General features: G+C 42.9%; 2 protein-coding genes across 2 annotated transcripts in view; one reads left to right on the top strand and one right to left on the bottom strand.

Annotated features, from left to right (window-relative positions):
* Window positions 1-11,676, top strand: part of STKLD1 (serine/threonine kinase like domain containing 1) — a 31,552-nt gene extending 19,876 nt beyond the window's left edge. The window contains exons 8-16 of the mRNA XM_027869706.1: window positions 1,471-1,554; window positions 3,229-3,345; window positions 4,782-4,919; window positions 5,386-5,514; window positions 7,253-7,381; window positions 7,484-7,612; window positions 8,768-8,908; window positions 10,616-10,695; window positions 11,197-11,676. Of these exons, the coding sequence (XP_027725507.1) occupies window positions 1,471-1,554; window positions 3,229-3,345; window positions 4,782-4,919; window positions 5,386-5,514; window positions 7,253-7,381; window positions 7,484-7,612; window positions 8,768-8,908; window positions 10,616-10,695; window positions 11,197-11,304 (1,055 nt within the window). The 3' untranslated portion in view covers window positions 11,305-11,676. The remainder of the gene's footprint in view (window positions 1-1,470; window positions 1,555-3,228; window positions 3,346-4,781; window positions 4,920-5,385; window positions 5,515-7,252; window positions 7,382-7,483; window positions 7,613-8,767; window positions 8,909-10,615; window positions 10,696-11,196) is intronic.
* Window positions 11,677-11,771: 95 nt separating this feature from the next.
* On the bottom strand, window positions 11,772-20,316 carry REXO4 (REX4 homolog, 3'-5' exonuclease). The gene is made up of 9 exons (XM_027869705.1): window positions 20,209-20,316; window positions 19,787-20,058; window positions 18,230-18,588; window positions 17,402-17,539; window positions 16,909-17,102; window positions 15,492-15,580; window positions 14,665-14,739; window positions 13,675-13,749; window positions 11,772-13,440 (listed from the first exon to the last, which is right to left on the bottom strand). Exons 2-9 carry the CDS (start codon window positions 20,027-20,029, stop codon window positions 13,330-13,332), a joined length of 1,284 nt encoding a protein of 427 aa, XP_027725506.1. The 5' UTR covers window positions 20,030-20,058; window positions 20,209-20,316; the 3' UTR covers window positions 11,772-13,329.
* Window positions 20,317-21,664: the final 1,348 nt, after the last annotated feature.

Below are 21,664 nucleotides of genomic sequence, written 5' to 3'. Positions count from 1 at the left end.
TTCCAATTCTTTGCCACCACAAAAAGAGCTTCTATAAATATTTTTCTACATGTGGGTCCTTTTCCCATTTGTATGATCTCTTTGGGATATAGCCCTAGAAGAGCTATTGCTGGGTCAAAGGGTATGCACATTTTTATAGCTCTTTGGGCATAGTTCCAAATTGCTCTATAAAATGGTTGGATCAGTTCACAACTTCACCAACAATGCATTAGTGTTCCAATTTTCCCACATCTTCTCCAACATTTATCATTTTCCTGTTTTGTTATGTTGGCCACTCTGATAAGTGTGATGTGTTACCTCAGAGTTGTTTTGATTTGCATTTTTCTAATCAGTAGTGATTTAGACATTTTTTTCATATGACTATAGATGACTTTAATTTCTTCATCTGAGAACTGCCTGTTCATATCCTTTGACCATTTATCAATTGGGGAATGACTTGTATTCTTATAAATTTGACTGAATTCTCTATATAGTTTAGAAATGAGGCCCTTATCAGAGATACTGATTGTAAAAATTCTTTCCCAATTTTCTACCTTCCTTCTAATCTTGGTTGCATTGGCTTTGTGCAAAAACTTTTCAATTTAATGTAATCAAAGTTATCCATTTTGCTTTTTGTAATATTCTTTATCTCCTATTTGGTCATGAATTCTTCTGTTCTCCATAAATCTTTAGCAGAATATTTTTAAAACAAGTTTACAGACCCCAGGTTAGGAATGGTTGGATTATATATTTTCTCCTTTGAATGATTGCAGTCTCTTTGAGGGCAGGAACTGTTTTAATTTTGTCACCATTCTTGTCACATGATAAATACTTGCCGATTGACTGACTCTGCTTTTGCCCAGCAATACTATCTAATATCTGTAGTATCCCCTCTCAAAAGAAGCTCCCTCCCACCTACCATAATTGTTCTCTTGGAGTTTCTTGAAATAGAAACTGTGAACTATAAGAGATCATAGGCAGAAAGAAAGAATTATACAGGTTGCTGAATTTTGCTCATAAAATTATAGAATGTTGGAGTTGGAAGAGGCCTTAGAACATAGAATGTCAGAGATAAGAGGGACCTTAGAACATAGCATATCAAAATTAGAAAGGATATGAAGACTATTTAGTCTAATCCTCTCATTTTACAGGTCAATATACTTATTTTACAGATGGGAAAATTGAGGCCCAGAGAGGGAAAATTACTTGCCTAATTTTGCGACAGGCAGTTAGGATCACACTTGGGACTAGAGTTAAAGTTACCTGATTCCTAGATCAAATCGTTTTCTTCTGTATGACACTGCTTCATTAGAGAGGAAAACAATAAAAAACAAAAAAGCCTGGAAGGGATCCTTGGTCCATTATAGGAGATTTTTGCCAAAGAGTGATTTTTTTTTTCTACATGGAGATTTCAAAGAGTCTTTACTTTCACTAAAGCTCACCTTACTGGGGAATCAAGAACAAGAGTTTGCATTGTTTTGTTTTTTGCAGAGGTCATGAATTGCTTCTTGGACAGACCTGAGGTGCAGATCAAAGCATTAGAACAACTTTTGGTTTTAGTTGACCAGGGTGAAGGTAAGGGCCCTTCCTTTTCCCATAACCCTTCATCCTTCCCCCAACTCTGCTCAGCAAAGATGTGTGTGATTTATAGAGGACTACTGAACAGAATGAATATTGTGTAATATGCTAGGCCCCATCAGGGGTATATTGAAGCCAGCTTTTCTACTGGCCCAGGAGAGCCTATTGTTAAATTTTCAGTGTGAATATTCACACTTCAGAAATTGGCAAACCAACAAATCAGAGCTTAATTTATTGTTCTGATGATTATCTAGACTTGAGAAAGTGATGAAGAAAATTTTAATGACGCAGATTAAATTTAAAAGTGTATCCCAGGGGCAGCTAGGTGGCAGAGTATATAGAGCACCAGACCTGGAGTCAGGAGGATCTGAGTTCAAATGCAACCTCAGACATTTACCAGCTATGTGACCCTGGGCAAATCACTTAACCCCAATTGCCTCCAAAATAAAAAAAAGGGGGGGGCAGCTAGGTGGTGCAGTGGATGGAGCACTGGCCCTGAAGTCAGGAGGAGCTGAGTTCAAGTCTGGCCTCAGACCAAATACTTGATACTTACTAGCTGTGTGACCCTGGGCAAGTCACTTAACCCCAATTGCCTAAAAAGGTAAATTAATAAAATCTATAGAAGTGTAACCTGGGTACTTTTTTTTTTTGGGTGGAGAGCCAGTTGTTAAACATTTTTACCAACATACCATTGGCTCAGCACCTTGTTCTCTCCAGCCTTGGATCATGGATTTGATGGGAGCATTTGATGGGGAGGAATGGGTTGGTGTAAGCCAGCACCGTCACAGGTTAGGGACATTCCCAAACATCACCTTTCCTCCTGGCCTTAATTACCCACTATGGATCTGTCCTTTGGGGATATGCTTAAACTTTTCTAAAGCCTGCTATTTTTTTTCTAACCTTTCCTATTCCTTGGAGCAAAAAAGTCCTTCAAGTTAATTCCTAACGTGTAAAACAGAATGAACTTTTACGTATTTGTAATACTATGTCTTTCACGTTTCAATGGGATGTATGTGGGGAGTGGTATGAAGGGATTGGAGAAGAGTGGTGAGAATAGGAGAGAATGGTCCTATTTTCCTTTTCCCAAAACCATCAATGCATTGAACATATCTAGCCATCTAGACAACATTTGGACCCCGTTGCATGGGTAATATAACCCCAGAAATATAACCACAGTGCAAGTTTCCTATGTAAGAACTGCCTGGAGTCATGCAAACCCACTTCAGCTCTTTAAGTATGGAGGTGATTTTCCACAGATCATCAGGTTTTTAGCTAGGAGCCCGGTGACCACTCATCATCAGGTGCTTAGGCGCCCTTCTCACCCGGCATCCCTGAGACTATTTTCACAGCTGAGCTGTGGTTTGAACAGAGCCCAGGAGGAGGGGAACCCCTTCTCCCAGTGGGAAGCTGAGGGAGTCAGAGTATTGGTTTTCAAAATCAGCCTTTTAAAAAGTTGATTCCAGACCTTCTTTAACTGTACTAGCTTCTGAATGGCTTAGCGATGACCCTGCCACCAAAGGAGTGAAGCCTTTGTTTACACTATTTATAGCTTCGGTCACTGCTCACGGGCATTCTTCTTTGTGCACTTCTCCCTATGGTCCTTCCCCAGTCTCCAGCCCTTCCAAAGGCTCAGTCTTGGCCTTCACCCCTCTTCCCTCCCTCCTTGCCCAGGTCTGCCATGGATTTTGGATATGGTGGAATCGGTGGCAAATATCATTCTGAGCCACCAAAATAACCTCCAGATCCAGATGTATGCCTGCAAGTTGCTGTCCAAAGTTCTGAGCAAAGGTATGATGTCCATCAAGAGCTGCCTTCAGCTCTTTACCCTTGTATATTGATGCTGGCTGTCCTCTGACTGGTTTCACTAAGAAATTGACCCTGGATGGATGGCACAGGAGGGGTGTAAAGGCAGCCAGAGCTGGGGCAGCAAAGTGACTCAGCTGTTCAGGTCCACTGGCTCCTCTAAACTTATCTACCTCGTGTTTTCTGGCCAGCAGCACACTGGCTGGAGTGCAGGGCCTGGAGTCACAAAGACCTGGGTTCAAACCCAGTCTCAGACACTTACTGGTTCTCTGACTCTGGGCAAGTCACTTAACCCCAGTTTCTCCAACTATAAACTGGGGCAAATAATAACGCCTACCTTTCAGGGTTGTTGTGAGGATCAAATGAGATAATAGCTGTAAAGCACAATGCCTACCACATGGTTGGCACTTAATAAAATCCTCGCTCCCTTCTCTATACCCATGGGACTTGTCCAGCAACTTCCTATCTGTCCACTCAATTCTGGAACAAGGTATTTATGGGTTCTAGCCAAAGCTCATGCCCCTGTGTGCTACTGTCCCTTGGAGGTTTTGAGCCCTCCCTATAAGATAGGTAACTTATCACAAGATCAGTCAATCAATATTTATTAAGCATCTACTATGTACCAGGGACTGTGTTGGTTGTTGGGGATACAAAGTAAAAAAATGAAACCATTTCTGCTCTCGAGATTACATTCCATTGGAGAATACCTATGTCCCTGAAGAGTGGAGATTTATATTATATTGTATTATATTATGAATAAATGCATTTATAAAAAATGAAAACCAAAAGTGTACTCTCCATGGATGTGGTGTGGGGGGATGCCTATTTTGTATACCTGAGTGGCTCTGCCACTTGAACTTGTCCTCATTGTGCTCTTGCATGCTTATGTGGACTGAGCCTTCTATTACTGACCCAAAGTCAGTCTCTGGATCCTTGTACCTACAGACTCCTTTGACCTCTACTTTGGCTTCCCAGTCTGGACTGCTCACATTATACCAAGATTGCTCCCCACCTATGGCCCAGAATGACAGTGACAGGAGGATCTAATGTATGCACCTGCTGAAGGCAGGAAAGAGAGTTGAAGGAACTGTACTTCATCCAGGGAGATGCATCAGGGCAGGCGGAGAGACAGACGTGATCTGATAGAAAAAGCCTGGAGCTCTAGTTCAGGAGACCTAGGTTCTGCTCCTGACTCAGCAGCTCAATCACTGAATAACATTGGGCAACTTATTTCCCTGCCCTAGGCCTCAGTTTTCTTATATGCAAAATGGAGCTAATGATCTCTGCCTGGCCTACCTCAGAGGAATGTTGGGAGGACATAATGTGGAAGATCTTAATGTAAAGATAAAATTACTCTATGAATGTAAGGTATCATTATTATATTAAGCAATTAAAATGTTCTTTCCATTTGTTCCGGGCAGCCCTTTTAGATCAGCCAGATAATGTGCCAAGTGAAAAATATATTGTCGATGCCCTGCTTTCCACCTGGCGAAATTACCCCATGGATGAAGAGTTGCTCTCCATGGTCTGCCAAATGCTTTTGATTATTTCATCCAATGGTAGGACTTTCCTCCATCCCTGTCTCTACTTCCTTCTGTCTCTTCCTATAGAACCAAACTCTAGGAAAATGTGCAAGTTTTTTGCTTTTGTTCCAGTCAGAGTGTTTCACATAGCATCCGGAGGCTGAGGTTCCTGAGGCCTTTGGCAGGGGAGGCATGGTACAATGGTGTGGTGGAGTGGAAAGAACTTTGGGTTTGGAGTCAGAGGCCTTGAGTTTGAATCTCAGCTGTCACTTCATCCCTGTGTTTCCTAGGTCACTTAACTGAAACACTCAGCTTCTTCTCTTTAAATTAAAGAAGGTAGGTTAGGTGATCTCTAAGGCACTTTCTAGCTCTATTTCTAGGAGCCCAAGGATGATCTTGTGCTAGTTACTGTGGAGGAGCAGACAAAACACCGGACCTTGTCTCTAACCTCAAGCAGTTTTGGCTGTAGTTGAAAAACACCTTTCATGTCTGTCCTTGTTAGAAGCTTCGATGGAGCACCTCCAGAAACTTTGTACATTTGCCGACATCAATGAGTGTCTGAATAATTTCCCACATAATAAGCAGATCTGCTTATCTTGTTTGGGCCTCCTCTGGAGCCTCACAGTGAATGGTGAGTAGGCCCCTCAAGCTCTGGACTTGATCTACTAGGTTCCTTCTACTAAACGCCCCGCCCCTTCCCCCCCAAAGTAATCTCCTCCCTTGAGAGCCAGGGCCAATTGAGAAGCTTTAAGAGTCTTTCATTTTCTGGTCCCTGGGCACATACCAAGCTCTGTAACACGTCTTCTTCATCCATTTGGACCAGATCACTAATAGCATGCCATCATTCCCACAAAGCTATGGGATGTGAAATGTATCTAGTCATGAAGAATGGTTGTACTAAGCCTTCAAATGCTATGGAAATACGAGTTATTCCCAGTCATATTTATCCCTACTGTTTTCTACTTATGGCCCATAATAATCAATGGATTGAATTTCTTAAGGTGCCTGGGGGCAGACTTAAGGGGCCAGTCTGCAGCTCAGGGAACAGAATGAAACTGATTAGTCCCCATGAGGATCAAACTCATGACTCTGGTCATGTCCATGTCACGTGTGGGCCGACCCAGATGCTTGGGTCTTTGTTGTGTATCCAAAGGTTTCTCTTTGGCTAGCTTTTGACCCGGGGACATGGAGAATAGGAGTCATGGTGGAAGAGGAAGAAAATGTGAGTCTGGGTGTTTGTATATAGTAGAGCCAGGGTACAGGAACCTCCCCTACACACAAATGGGGACAATGGGAAAACTAGGTGACAGATGATCCCTGCCTGCTTCAGGTGAAGATCAAATAAGATACAGAGCCATACGTGGAAGCCACTTTCAGAACCGCACACGTTTGGCTAAACTGGCATCATTAGTAAGGGAAGGAACCTCCCATTTATATTGCAAACAGCCTTCTTTACACATATGACATCTCAGTTTAAACTGGTGAATCAAGTCTTCATTAAGCAATTACCGTAAGCAAAGCCTTATGTTGGTTTTCAGAGGTGGTATGGTGTAGTGGGGGCAGTAAGGTGGCATGGTGAATAGAGTGTGGAACCTGGAGTCAGGAAAACTAATATTTGTGCGTTCAAATCTGACCTCAGACACTTATAACTGGGTGACCCTGGGCAAGTCACTTAACCCTGTTTGCCTTAGTTGGTTATCTGTAAAACGAGCTGGAGGAGGAAATGGCAAACCACTCCAGTATCTTTGCCAAGAAAACCCCCAAATGGGGGCACAAAGAGGCGGACATGACATAAAAACAATGATAACAGCAACAACAGTGTGGTGGAAAGAATATTGAGCTTAGAGTTAGGAGAAGTCTACTCAGTACCTGGTTTTGAAACCTGCCCCTAATACTAGTCATGTGACTCTAGGTAAGCCTCACCACGGCTCACATCCTCAATATCTTTATCTGTAAAATGGGGATTTGTTGTTGCTCAGTCATGAACATGGGGATAATAAATACCTATATGACTGACCTTACAGAATTGTTGTGAAGACCAAATGTGAGAATGCAAATGAGGTGCTTTGCAACCTCAAAAGCTATATAAATGCTACGTGCTCTTTTAATGCCCTTTAATATTTTTCTGTATTTGGACAGGGCTAATCAGCCCACTAGAAGAGAGACCTGTCTTTCTGCAGACAACTCTCATACATATGAAACATGGCTGGGGCTAGGGAGGCAGTACAAATGAAACATGACTGAACTCTACAGTCTAGAGGATGGGGAAGGAGAATCACAGGCTCTCCACATTTCTACAAGTCTTCTGCTTTAGTGACTGTTCCCATGCCTTGAAGCTACATACTTACCTTAACCTCCCATCTGGTTAGCTGCCCTGGCGAACAAGACACCCCTAAAGGAGGCTGTGCAGCTCACCCTGAAGATCTTGGATATCTACCTCAGTGATGGAGACAGAGCAGAATCTGCCTGCTCTGCCCTCTGGGTGCTGTCCTTGCAAGGTGAGGGTTGATGCAGGCAGCTACTATGCCATAAGCTAGGGAAAGCTGGGTTTGGTCCACGCTTGGCCCATGACCACTTTGCATATGTGGGTTCTGTGACAGGCTGCATAGAGGGTGGTGAATTTGAGCACGTGACACTTCTGTTGTTGAAATGTATCCAGTTGCATATGCAAAGACCTATCTTGGTGAATAATGCCTACCTGGGGCTGGCCAGCCTGGCAAGGACTTCAGGTGAGAGCCTGGGTGGGTGGGTAGGTGAAGGCAGAGTGTAATCCGGTCACTAGGGACCTGCTGAGCTAGGACAGACTGTGCTTTCTATAGAGTTCTTTCCCCACTTGAGGGATGAGATGGTGGGACTAGATGATGCTGACGATTTTTTTCCATTTCTAAATTCTATGACCTTCCCTCTTGAGTAGTTAAGAGATTCATGTCCAACTTACCAGGAAGGACACGTGATCTCTACCCCTGAGCCACCCTCCCAGGTCCATCAGGATTACTGGCAGCAATGACGGCCACAATGAGAATTAACTCAGCCCCATAATGCTGTTACTGCCAAATGGGAACTGTTGCCATCAAGAACAGGTCTGGCCTTTTGCTGTGACCACCTACGTCATGTGATTTCAATGGCTGCAGAAAGCACCTCTGCTTAATTTGTTAGCTGATTCCTTTCTTTAGGGGGAGGGAAAGAGGGGAAAGGGAGAGAATAAAACCTTTGCTTTCACAATGATGGATCAGGCTTCAAATGCAAATGCAAAGACTATTACTGACTGGCTTATAACCTTGTAAAAGTTGACCTTGTAAAAATTACTTCCTCTCCGGGCCTCAGTTTCCCTATTTCTAAGACAAAGGAATTGGATTAGATGCTCTCTAAGGTTTCTTCTATCTCTAATGTCCTGATTCTAGATAATAGTGGTTTATATTCACACTCAGTAATGAATGACTGCTATCATTAATATGGGAAGTAACTGGACTTCCTTTCCTGAAATCAGGTAAGGTGGACCTAGGCAGAGATCAGGAGAAGCCTGAGAGGTGGGGCACTGAATTGTAAGATGACTGGGGTGAGAGTCAGTATGCTTAGGTTTTAATTCTAGCTTTTCCACTTGAGTCAAATTTTCTTTGGGCAAATCCCTTCTTCTCTCTGGGCCTAGTTTCCTCACCTGTCAAATAAGGGAGCTGGATTTTATCTCCAAGATTCTTATTCAGCCCTGAGGTTCTTTAAAATCCTGGATGTCAAAAGAGAAGTGTCCTCAGGGTGAGGAAATAGCCCAGGGAGGGAGACTATTACTGAAGGCAACTCTTACCACTTTGCCATGAGATGATCATATGGCCATACCCTCATGAAATGAGCCATGTATGTCTTTAGGACATTCTCATCCCTTTCTTCAGAGCTGTCAGCCTTTCGGATTATGGTAATCGATGAGGACAGCCCTGGAATATCCTTGATCAAGGTAACTTACCAGGCATACAAGGATGACCCAGAGGTGGTGGAAAACATGTGCATGCTGCTGTCGGAGCTTGTTTTATATGGTAAGTTCTTGGCCTTCTTGCTGCTTTTCTCCCCAACAGCAAAGAACCAGAAGAGAAATGCCCCCATTGTCCCCGTGACCAGATGGAGCACTGAATGAGGAAACCCGTTCCTGTAGCATCATCAGACCAGCTAGCCAGCAGATGGCAGTGTTCCACTCCGAGTCTCACCTAGATGGGGGGAGCACCAGACCTTGGACCACAGCAAGTCTCCAGATTCTCCTCTTTATTTTATCTTGAACAGGCTACTAAGCTCTTGTTCGGGTTGTATAGCTCTTGCTCAAAAACTTTCAATAACTCCCCACTGCCCGTAGGATGAGGCTAAACTCCCTATTGTTCAAGGCCACCACATGGTTTCAATTTATTTTGCCACAGTCTGCTCATACCATTCTACATATCAAACCGAACTATTTAGCTAATCCCAAAATGTTTCCCACTTCCTTGCTTCCATACTCTTACTAAGGCCGTTCCCTATACATCTGATCCCCCTGTCACCATCCATTGAAATTCTACCTTTTAGTCTACATATAGTTTCCCTGAACTTTGCAGACAGACCTTTCTCTTCCAAAGTCACAGCTTCCATTCACTTTCATACTCTATTCAAGGACTAGAACCTCTGGTGTGAGGCCTTGCCAAGCCCTTTTCAGGTCTGCTCATCCACCTTTGGTGTCCACCTTTACCCAGCTCTCAACTGTGGTTCCAAGAAGTGCATGTAAAGTGGCTACATCCTGGTAAAACCATCTCAGCAGATAGTGCAAAACCAGGTTGAGGGTAACTACTAGGCCTCAAACCTGTTGGCAAGTTGGGCAACGTCTATCTCGGGGGTGGGGAACCTGCAGCCTTGAGGCCACATGTGGTCCTCCAGGTCCTCACGTGCAGCCCTTTGAGTGAATTCTTTAATAAAAGTATTTGTTCTGTGAAGTTTGGCTTCAGTCAAAGGGTGGCACTTGAGGACCTAGAGGGCCACATGTGGCCTTGAGGCCGCAGGTTCCCCACCCCGAACTCTATCTCAAGCATGTGAAGATCTATTCCTCCCACCCCTACCCTCACCTCCGTGGAAAGGGCAGATGAGAACAATTTGTTCCAATGGCCACGAAGGGGGCTGAAGCAGGCACTGTGGGGCACTTAGAGCTTGGTCACACACTGAAGATGCCAAGATCACTCACTGCATCCCGGGTCATCACAGTTGTTTTAACTTTTGTCCTGCCACCGGACTTGGATGATGGGAAGAATGAGACTGACAACTTCGTGCAACTGCCTCACTAAATCCAATTCACGCACAAGTCAAAACATCACCCAGTGATGTTATTGGTCCTCAAGAATGAAGTACAAACAACTGGACTGGAAGCCTTTAACGAAAGAGCCTGAACACAGCAGGGGCTGAGTGTATTTTGAAGTTGAAAAGAGGCATACCAGCTATCTCCCAGCTCAACACCCTACCACCCCACCTTGGCAAAGGCAGCCCCTCCCATCCTCTGAGACTGAGGTTAGGTGCTACCTGTCTTTTACAGGAAACCTTTCCTGGTCTCCCCAGCAGTCGGTGCTCTCCCTAAAAGGAAAGGCTGAAATAGACAGCCTCTGAGATTCCTCACACTTTAACAATATGAGAAGTACACCATGAAGATGAACCCAGGAATTTGGGGGGTGAATTTTCCCTGGAAACCTTTATATTGACCAGTGAAGGCTATTTTTCTCTCCTTTGCTCAACAGATGAGATTGTGCCAGAGTTGTTCTCTAATAACATAGATCAAATGCTGCTGGAAATCCAAGCAAGGTTTACATCAAGTGAGGTGAGTAGGTTGGGGTATATCCTTATGCAAACCATTTGGGTACACCAGTCTTTGAGCCTCTGATATTTTCTGGTTATGAAGTTTGGAGGTTGAATCTAGTAGTCTATCATAAAGATTGTAGGCTCCTGTCTCTAATCACCTTCTGGCTATTTTCCTTGGTTCCCCAACACCAGGTTTGTATAGTTACTGGCTAAAATCAATTTAAACAGTTGCATGTGAATTTCAATTAAAATTGGAAAAAAAAAAAAAAAGGCTCCCATTCAATACTATGTTCATGCAGCGCAAAAATCTATTTATTTGTTGTCCAGACCTTTGATCTCTTCAACAGAGACCTCCCTAGTGTGGTCTGCCTTCCAGGCTCTGAGGCCAGTCCACTTTGTACAATGCCATGCTGCCTCTCAAAACATCTATTATAACCAAACTGTGTCACTGCTTTCCTACAAATCTCCCCAAGCTTTGTGTCCTTGTATGGAAAAATCAAATGTTATTTTCTACTTCTAGGAGCTCATAAAACTTGCGACCAAGGCAATTAAGAAAATGAATGAGTCACTTCCTAAAATGAAGCCAGAAAAGTTTCAGAAACAAAGAAATACAAAAGTCCATCAATGAGAATATCTGTCCTCTTATGAGATGTCATCCTTGCGCCATCTTGTGTTTAACTGGGAAAAAAATAAGACCCTGTTCTTCTTTCACCACATACTCAGCCAGTGAAAGTGCTACTTTTCCTTAATGTAAAGATTTTTGGAAGAACTTAGCCCTAAAAGCAATCTGTCTCTAACAAGAATTCAAAGATAGATAATAAAGGGGAATAATTAATTTCACCTATTGTTAGCTTATATAAATTGATGAACTTTTGACTCTGGATTGGATTCAGGGTTCAAAAGAAATTCTGGTCAGTGCTCTCACTAGAGGGTTGGCTAATCCCGTAGAACCTAAGTGTTTCATAAGCCTCTGATCAACTTCCATGACAACAGTTCTTTGGAGTTAATCGCACTTGATGAAAAAAAGTTTCATCAGCTATTAACATCCTAAGCAAGGAAGAAAATTGAGGACAACAGAATCAACAAGAAAGTTCATTTTAAAAGTACAAAGTAGCATTTACTTCAGATAATATACACCCAGTACAATTATACTTAATAAAAAAAATCCTATTTTCTTTGTCACCCAGAAAATATGGGACAACTAACAGTCCTCTAGCCTTGTACACTTTAATTAGCACAGTATGTCTGTGTAACTCCTGATATTAGGAAAATAATAAACTCTCAGGCAGGTCTAGAGGTAGTCATCCTGAACCATATCTATTAAGCTGATCTTTAGTCTCAGAATGTGATCAAACTTCTAAGTTTTTTAGTTAGACTTAGTTTAGTTCTTAGAGACTTCTTAGGCTCAAATATCATAAGGTCAATAAATTATTCATTAAAAAAACAAAACAAAAAACCCCTAAATAACCCCTAAGAATGCAATTCTTAAAGGGGCTCATTTTATTTCAGGTTTGTGTTAACAGTAAGGTTATGACTGGAACAACTAACAGACATTTTGATTAGATGGAATCAACCTAAAATTTCTAATTTGTATCATCTAAATGTTGTAATTTAAGGATTCTGGGAGGTCAAATTTTTTCCACAGCAGAGGCCTACTTCAGGGGCTCCAGTTTTAAACAACTAAGTACCCTTTGCAGACACCACCAGATCAAAAAAGGAAAGCTTAAACTTAGGCAGAAACAATGGGATATCTTTCAGACAAGACTCCTGGGAAGGTATTAGGTGTATATGCCTCCATCTGTGGTCTGCCAGATACGGATGAGATTTTTTCCTCGTGGCAGCAACAACTGATTAGGGTGGGAAATACTCAGGTCTGTTAGTGTCTCCAGTCAACTTTTAGCAAGGTAAATTACAGAATCAGAGTTGTCTGGCTGCTCTGGGTCCACTGGACCCCTAGATACTGCTCCCCTCCATTTACCCCCAGCATGGTCCATGATACCATTTCACACACAAAGCTCAAGAGAGCAGGAAGGGAGAGTAAGATGGCAGTGATCCTAATTAACATGCCAGTTACATACTATATACCTCCTGCTGTACAAGTGCATAGACCTATTGGTCCAAAGTGATCACATCACTGCACGTGCTGAAGAAATTATTTAATTATGAAAATGGATTACCGAGAGCTGCACATCTTCACTGAAGCCCAGAACCAGTCTCTGATCTTCACTTTCTGCACCCAGAGGAAAGGTCATCCCTCCTCAAAGACCCCCTCATCTACACTCTAATTATTATGCCTCTGATATTAACAGTGATTTCTGGAACACAAGAAAGGAACGTAAACAAGAAACTGTGAGCTCCTGGACAAGAGCTACTGTATCTGAAGAGGGTCAAATTCCCCTTTAGTAGCACACATCCCCTGTAGCCACAAGTTTGAATTTCTCCAAAAAGTGACCATCTTTGGGAATATTTCATCTGTGCGAACTCCAAGGGCCACACTATCAACAGATAAGAGAGATGGTAAGCTGACAGAATACCCGCCCTCCCTTGGCTCAGGAAAGCCCCTGTTCCGTTTCTTCAGGGGACATGACCACACTGTTGAGGAACAAGCCAGCAGGCAGGGTAGGCAGCAGAAATGGTGACAAGGAGGGCTCAGTTAGGCTTTGTCCTTTTCTCTCTTTTGTAGTTTATATTTGTCTTTGATGGTTCCTTCCCAATGTTTTTTCACCATTACATACAGCCTCATTGCTGCCTGGGCATCTTGAATCTGGAAGTCAAGTGAACCAAACCAAATTAGAAAGGTAGGTCAAGGTAAAAGGGCAGGGTATCATGTCATTTAGGTGCCTTTGCACATGGATATAACTACACATCCATTCTTATGTCTCGCACTTGCTTGGTGATAGTTTACAAGACAATCTGGATGCAAGGATAGGCACAGAAAGCCATAGTCAGTGATGACAGTGAAATCTGCCTGACACTATTATCCACAAAGGTCACCTACCGAACAGTGTTCTGATTGCTGTATTTTGATACCAAGAATTTTCTCACTGAGTAGTTTCAGAGATGGTCTTCCACTCTGCAAAGGAAATGATGAAGGTTACAGAGATGGTTTGGATTAAATAAACACTTTCTGTTTGGGGAAGAATTTAAACTCTTTGTCAAGGCAGGGATGATCTCCAAGTCCCAGTTGTCAAGGAAAGAATAGACTAAAAGGTAAAAAGAGGGCAATTTTGGTTTTGATGGCGATCACAGACCTAGTAAGGAAAGAATGGGATATCACAGCTACGTGATTTGTCTTCTAGTTTACCTGTCACCAAACAAATCTAAGTCTCTCTAGTATTCGGGACAGTTGCCCCTGCCAAGTAATGAAGATATTTCCTAAGGCACCACCGTGGCACTACTTGGTCACTGATTCCTTTCCTTCTTACCTTTCTGCCAATGTCGAATAGCAAATTATCTGTAACTTACAGTCTCGCAGAGTTGCTTGGGGAAGTGAAAAGTTGCATGACTGGTTTATGGTCACACAGCTAGGATGTCAGGAGTATAAGCCATCCTGTCTGCAATTCTGGACCCTTTACTAGGCCACACTACCTCTGTTCACTGTCACTAGCAAAAATTTAACGGGTGTCCATCTTATCAAAATGTATTTGGCAATGAATTTAAGTGAAGCGATACAGATAAAGCATGATTACTTAATGTTAAACTTTCTTTGCTTCAATTTCTCTTGTGAAAGCCATTTGTAATAACATATATACACAAAAATCCTATTACGGACATCAGAGCATAAAAACCAACCAGACAATAACACATTTTAAAGGAAGGCAGCCAACATCAATCTCCTTTATTTAAAACTATTCTCCCTTTTCTAGGACTAAAAACAAATCAAACCTATGAGCGCACTGCAAGGTGGAACTGCTAACAACTGGGATGAACTGAGATTAAACTGACACACTGAACAATCAGATTTTCTTTCTCCAAAAACGTTGCCTACCTTTACTTGTGTCCTGAAAGGTTTATATTTCTGTGTGTCCCGTATCTTCTTTTTGGGATGATCAAGAAGCAGAATCTGGAACACATAATACAAATACAATTCAGAATCACCAACCTGAATTACGAGACTCCATCCTGCCCTGCCAAAAAGCTGAGACAAACATAAATTGATGTTATCTTGCCAAGTGACATCACAGTCACCCAACCTAGGCAAGCCTGGAACAGGCTGACATAAACCATTAACTCATAACCTATAGAGTTACACTTTTTCTTTAAGCTTCAAGCTGATTCAATATTTATTGAGTGTCCACTCCAAATCTGTAGCGGACATGAAAGTGACTAAGACAGAAACCCTATTCTCATGTACTCATCATCTAGTATGAGATTAGATATAACATATAATATTTATAGTTATATAATAACAATATAACAACATAATGGCAAAATGTGATAAATGACACTAAGTAAAACAAAACATGTTATCAGAGCAGACTGTAAATCAGGCCCAGGTTTCTCAGAGACACTCTTATAGAAAAAAAGTACATCCATGGAGACAGCTGTTCTATGGTCCAAGGGCAAGGTTCAATCCCCTCTTATCACTTGGGAGAAACCCCAAATTGATGGCCACCCTGAAGACTTTTTACTCAAAAACAAAATACTGGAATGATTCTCTGGGAAGGGACCCCATGTTCTATAACACAAATATCACTACCCAGAGTTTAGGTCATTGGTGTCCATCTAAAGACATAAGCTGACTGGCACAGTATAGGCATAAAGAATTACAATAAAAATAGAGATGGTCTAGTTAGGCTCCTTGGAATCATGTACCTTTAAGTCATTATGCAGGGCGTGTCCAACTAGAATTCTGCCCTTAAGCAGTTCCGACACCTCCTTTTGGACAATCTGGTACTCTTCTCCTGGAAACCCAAAAACAAACAAACAAAAAACCACACCCTTATTTTAGTAGAATGGGAACAAATGAATGGTGGAGAAGCAGGTTACTACACAATCAGCAAGACAGTGACATTCCCAACTCCTGATGGAAACGTTACCATTAAAGCGCCCACAAAGACCCTCGGTCCCTGAACTGTGTATATGTTTGCAAATCCCAAATAATCACCATAGACACCTGAGAAAAACATATTAGCTGGATACTCTTTAAAATAATAACCCATTTAGGAACAAGCAGGGAGGAATGTTGAAGAGAATGAGAAGCATGCAAGGCTCCAAACACTTCTTTCTTTCAATTCAGGCAGATACAGAAAGTAATCAAGGCAGGATGTAATGGGGGAACTAAGGTCAAGAGAAACTCAATTTTGTCATTTAAACTCTCCCAAAGACCTTTCATGTCATCACTGCCCCCTACCCAACCCACTTCCACTAATAAGACTGTAACCTTTCTACATCTTGGGATACTATGATTGAGAGTTGTAGCTAAAAAATTCAACATACTGCAACCATCTGGTGATAAGCTTCTCTATCACTGGGCTCACACCTGAAGCCTCTCCAGTATCACTGACAAAGCCTTCATGAATACAGGGGTTCACGTCCACACCACAGTGAAGCATCAGAAAAGGGTCTTAGGGGAGGCTATTCTTAAAATATAAATGGCAAAAAAAAATCCTTGTTCAAGATAATTACCTTAAAACTAGAATTACAGAATCACATAACATTAGCCCTGGAAGGGATCTTAGAGAGAGATCATGCAGTTCAATCTTCATCATTTTTCAGGAGGCTCAAAGGTGTGAAATACCTTGTCCATAGTTGCACAGCAGAGGGAGAGAGGGCACAAGGACCTAAATCCAGAATGTGGATTTTCCCTATAAATAAGAAGGCCTCAGCCACCTGACCTTACTTGATTTCCTACCAGAACACAATGGATTTTAACAAGTGTGGCACAAGAGCACAAATGAATACAAAGAACACTGTCCTTGGCTTCAGAACAGTTAGACAGCAAAGGCCCAAATGAAAGGTTCCTCCTGAAGGGGTGAATTCATAAGTTTCCCTCTAAGAGAATTATTGACACTTGAGATATAAGTGAAATAGAGTTCCACTGTTAAGTCCTTTGTCATATGCCATTCATGCTTTTTCTCCCTTTTTAAGTCCCTAGGGGCAGTAAGCTTCTGATAGGACTCTTTGTACTACTACTAATGTTTCTTACATAGAAAAGGGGGAGAGATAAATACAGATGTTTCTGGTAATCTTTCAGGTTGGTTCTGGTGTTTATGGTAGGCACTTTGCGTACCATGTCTGATGTCTTCTGGCCGAATCCCACTGACATCTGTCCGGTAATCAGTCACTTTCTCTGTTGGCTTTACATACTTGTCATAAACACACTTCCCAAACTGGTTCACGATGGACACTCGGGCAAGGATGTTTTCTTCCCCATCTGGCCCTGCTCCCACCATCTCACAATCCATAGCTACGGCTTTGGTCACGCTGAGAAAGAACCAAAGATCTAGGTTAAAATACTTGGATTAAGGGTGAATCTCTGCACATTCGTAACTTACAGCAGGGGCACAAGTGATTAACCACCCTCACCGGGCCTGTTACTAAAGTGACAACATGCCCTGGGTTATTGCCATTTAACTAAAGAGGTCCCTCATGGAAGATTATTCACATTGCCTATCAAAGAAAAGGGAGGCAACCCATCTATGCCCTTGAAGACTCCTTTGTTCCACCTATTCTATGTAGTACATCTCTCCACAGTTTTTTACTATGGAGAACCTTCAACATACCCTTCAAATGCCCCTTCTTTCACCAGTGACAGATTTCTTTCCTTCAGACCCAGTTTTTTTCGAGCTATTTTTGCCGCTTCTGGACCAATGGCAGCTTCGATATCCTTAGGATCTACATCATCAAACCAGATGTCTGATCTAAAAAGCAAAGAAAAGACACTTAGCACCAAAAAGGGGAAAATCCACCTCTCCACTTCCTTTTTATCGGCTATCAGGAGGACTATGGCTGGCTCCCAAAGACAATGTAGGCAAAGGATATAGAAGGGATTCTTTAGATCAGAGGTCTATAAGCGTTTTTGTGTCATGGACCCTTTTGGCACTGTGGTAAAGCCTATGGACCTGAACGTAGAATGTTTTAAAATGCATAAAATAACATAACCTAAATAAAGTAAAACAGCAAACAAAAACCCAATTATAGTGAAATGATTTAAAAAAAAAAAAAGGTCATGGACTTTAAGTTCAGAATCCCTGCTTTAAATGGCCTTGTGTGTTTTGAATTCTGACATTTTGACCCTGGCTTTGTTCTAAACTTGCCACTCATTGTGTTTCTATCAAGCACACACCAAAGGAATTAATAGATCCATGTCCTAAAGCTCATTTCTAAAATAAAACAAGTCAAAACTTAAATCTCCATATCAAGGAGTCAGCAACATTAATTCAATGCTCCACTTAGCTTTCCTGTTTTTAAAACTCAGTGCCCACTTGTGGCACAAAGACCATGGAGGCTATCTGTGGGAATTAGGATGGTTTCTTCCTCCTTAAACGACATTATTTGCTCCAATTAGATAAATTCCAATTCCAAAGGAACCCAGGAGGTTCAATACTCACTCTGTTGGTGGAGGAGGAACTAATTCCTCTGCTTTCCTCTTCTCATGCTTGATGTCCCTTATTTTCTGGTGAAGGCCACCATTTTTTCTTTTCTTGGTTTCAGTTCCATTGCCTGGGCCCTTTGTTTCGTTGCATTTTTTATGAGAGACAACTTTTGGATCATTCAAATATCCTAAAGAAATAGAAGCCTTGGAGGAGGATTGGCCTGTTTTGCCTGACACCTCTGGCAGTTCTGCATCACCATGCTTTTCCTTCTTAGAAACACTTCTGCCACTCTGGTGGTAGCTTTTGGGTTTTCTGGGATTCCCCTGAGAGGCAGGAACAGACTTTTCTGGATTTGGTGTTTTTTGTTTCAACATCTGATAAGAACCAAAGAAACCCACATTTTAATCTGGCAATTAAACATTCAAAATTTGTAGTTCCATTCCTAAAAACATCCTTCCCTACCATGAGCATTTAGGCAGCATCATCTAAACTCAACAAACATTAAGTAACTACTTATGTGCCAGATGCATCAACAAAACTGATGTCTCTACTCTCAAGTAGTTCCTCTTCTGCACTTATACAATAACAATTATTTTCAACTCTAGTTTTTCTTTGAAATTAAACTACTTAAATGTAAAAAAATAAAAAAACCCTTTCATTTATATCCATATATTATTTCAGTCTAAACTAACTTTTTCCAGTTGTAACTTCCAATCTAACACCTATTCCTTATTTCTGCAGAATTTCAAACACTTAACATAAAATATCTGTGGATTTGTTTTGAAGCTTTCCCTGATTTCCCAAGCCTAGGACCCCACCCCCTTCTTTCCATCTCTCACTGCACTTTCAACTTACTTTATGCAGTTATAGTCTATTGTTACTGTGAAAAATGACCCAAAATTTTACTTTAAAATAAAAATTTTTGCCCAAATTTCTTTATTTTGCCTCATGGATTTCTTTTCCCTCGGGAAAAAAAAATGCCACATAAACTGAGAGCAGGTAGGTGGCACGGTGAACAGAGCACCAGGCTGGCTTAAGGTCAAATCTGGCCTCAGACATATTGTAGCTGTGTGACCCTGAGCACTTCGTGTAACCCGTTTGCCTCAGTCTACTCAACTGTAAAATGGGGATGATAACAGCACCTACCTCCCAGGGTTGTTGTAAGGATCAAATGGGATAATAGCCTGGCACATGGGAAGTGCTATATAAATGTTAGCTATATAAACGTTCCTAAACTCTATACAAATCTTTTTATTACTATTTCTGAAGCTTTCAAGTATTCCCAAATTCCAGTCCTGTTAGTGCTAAACATAAAAGTCATTTCCTCCCCTTCATTTTAAAAACACGTGGTCAGTGCCATGCGACGTCCAGAAAAAAAAAAATTTAAAGAAAATGGTTCGTGGATCTGGAGCTGGAAGGAGCACTAGAGATCAGCTACTTCCACTGCCTCATTTTACAGATGAGGAGACCGAGACCTGGAGCAGCTAAGTGGCCTGCCCAAAGTCGCCCGGGATAAGCCCAGAGGTGGTGATTTTCTACGAGGCTGTGCTGGGAACCACGCTCACATCTTACCTCCTGCAAGGCCCTCCAGTTGTGGGAGAACTCTTGCGGCCCTCTGGGGGGCAGCACCGCCCCCGCCGCCGCCCGGGCATGCTCACTCTCCGGTTTCTTGGAAGCTTCTGCGGCCGCCTTGGGGTATCTTTTCCAGAATTTCTTCTTCTTCTGCTGTTTCTTCCGATCGGGCTTCTTGACAAGCTCCGGCTTGGCCACAGCACGGCCCTTGGAAGGTTTGGCGGGCCCGGCCTTCGCTTTCATCTCGGCGCCATCCGAGGGCCCCGAGGTAGCTGAAGACGAAACGACCCCGTGCGTGAGCAGACCTCAGACCCGCCCGCGAGTTCGGGGTCCCCTACCGCCCGGGCCCCGCATTTCCTGAGGCTGCTCTGGGGACACTGGGCTTCTAGGTACATGCCCCCTTCTCCTTTCTCCTCACTCACCTGAAGCCCTGTCCCACCCCGCAGGGTTGGAGGTCCCTCTCCAGCCTCTTCACGTTAGAGAATCTAGCTCCCAACGCGCCTGTAGAAAGCGCCTCGGCTTCCGTAGCCCGATCATTGGCAGGTTCCCGTGCCGCTCCGCACGCACACACGCGTTGACGCACACACGCACGCACGCACGCTGCTCTCCCGGAAGCGCAGGCTCTCCCGGCCGGCTGGGACAGATGCTCCTCTTAGCAGAGTTCCGAGGGGATGTGTATAGGTCCGCGTCGGTACTCGGGGTGGAAAGGGACACAAGTCGGGGGCCAGCCAGCAGAGATTGGGTGGTTGGATTCTGCAATCACAGCCTGAGCTCTCAGGAATAGAAGACAGCGGACTGGGGGGAGAAGGGGGAAGCCGCATAGGACGTGAGGAATCGGGGGGACTGCAAAAGGGGTAACACCAAGATGTAGCGTTGGTACCTCTGCTTTGCTGCCGTTCTGCCGTCTACTCATCTTCCCCCGTCACTTTGTTCTTCTCCCTCCTTCCTTTCCCTCTCCCCTTCCGTCTCTCCCCCTGCATTCTCGAACTTTCTCCCTCTCTGAGAACTGGGACTGTCTCCCTTTTTCTGTTTATATTTCTAACGCTTGGCACACGGTGCTAAATAAGAGCCTTTTCATTCATTCATTCTGGCCCAGTGCTTATATGTGTATCGTAGATATACAACGTATATATGTATGCACACATATTTACATACATACAAGTACGTGTATATACATACATATGTGTGTACATACACATACACAGGCAAATACACGCCCACCAAAGGTGGATGAGCAGCTCTGAAAAAGGCCCTGTGAGCCCTCACACCAGAGGTGCCAGTCCTCCTTGAACACCCCACACCTGGTACTGAGCTCTCACTTCTGGCTCCAAGAAGCTATAGCATGTGCAGAGACCACACCAAGGTAAAGGTCTGGATGGGCTAAACCAGGTTGAGAGTGACCAACAGGTCTCAGCCCCTGCAGTGAGTTGGGGAAGGGGCAGTGCTGTCTACCCCAAGCCTATGAAGATGAAGGAGACCGATTTGTTCCAAGGGCCGTGAAGGTGGCTGAAGGGCCATTGCCAGTGGTCTTGACTTTTGTCCTGCCCCTGGACTCTCTGGAAGAGAGAGTGAGGCACTGACTTAGTGCAGCTTTGCCTCACTTAAATCCAATTCACCCATGAGGCAAGGCATCTGCCTATAATGTCATTGGTCCTCTTCAAAACACAAGGACCATCACCACCAACAATATACACTAGATATTTAAGTGCATATATGTTTACATATTATGTATCATAACTAGTATTGATACAGCACTTTGAGGTTTGCAAAGAGCTTTATAAACATTATTTCATTTTATGCTCACAAAAACCTTGGGAAGTAGGTGCTATTATTATCTCCATTTTGCAGATGAGGAAACTGGCTGACCGAGGTTAAGTG

This window comes from Vombatus ursinus, unplaced genomic scaffold (assembly GCF_900497805.2).
Source record: "Vombatus ursinus unplaced genomic scaffold, bare-nosed wombat genome assembly UNPS02014793.1, whole genome shotgun sequence".
Lineage (NCBI taxonomy): Eukaryota > Metazoa > Chordata > Mammalia > Diprotodontia > Vombatidae > Vombatus > Vombatus ursinus.
This window is presented reverse-complemented; position numbering and strand designations above follow the sequence as displayed.

Bases quoted from the DNA above. Each gene is read 5' to 3' on its own strand.
- REXO4 (XM_027869705.1), bottom strand. From the start codon at position 20,029: ATGAAAGCGAAGGCCGGGCCCGCCAAACCTTCCAAGGGCCGTGCTGTG. The intron at 17,540-18,229 runs GTGAGTATTGAA...TTTGCTTTTTAG, and splicing joins GTTCCTCCTCCACCAACAGA to ATCAGACATCTGGTTTGATG. The intron at 17,103-17,401 runs GTATGTTGAAGG...GTTCTTTCTCAG, and splicing joins AAAGAAGGGGCATTTGAAGG to CGTGACCAAAGCCGTAGCTA.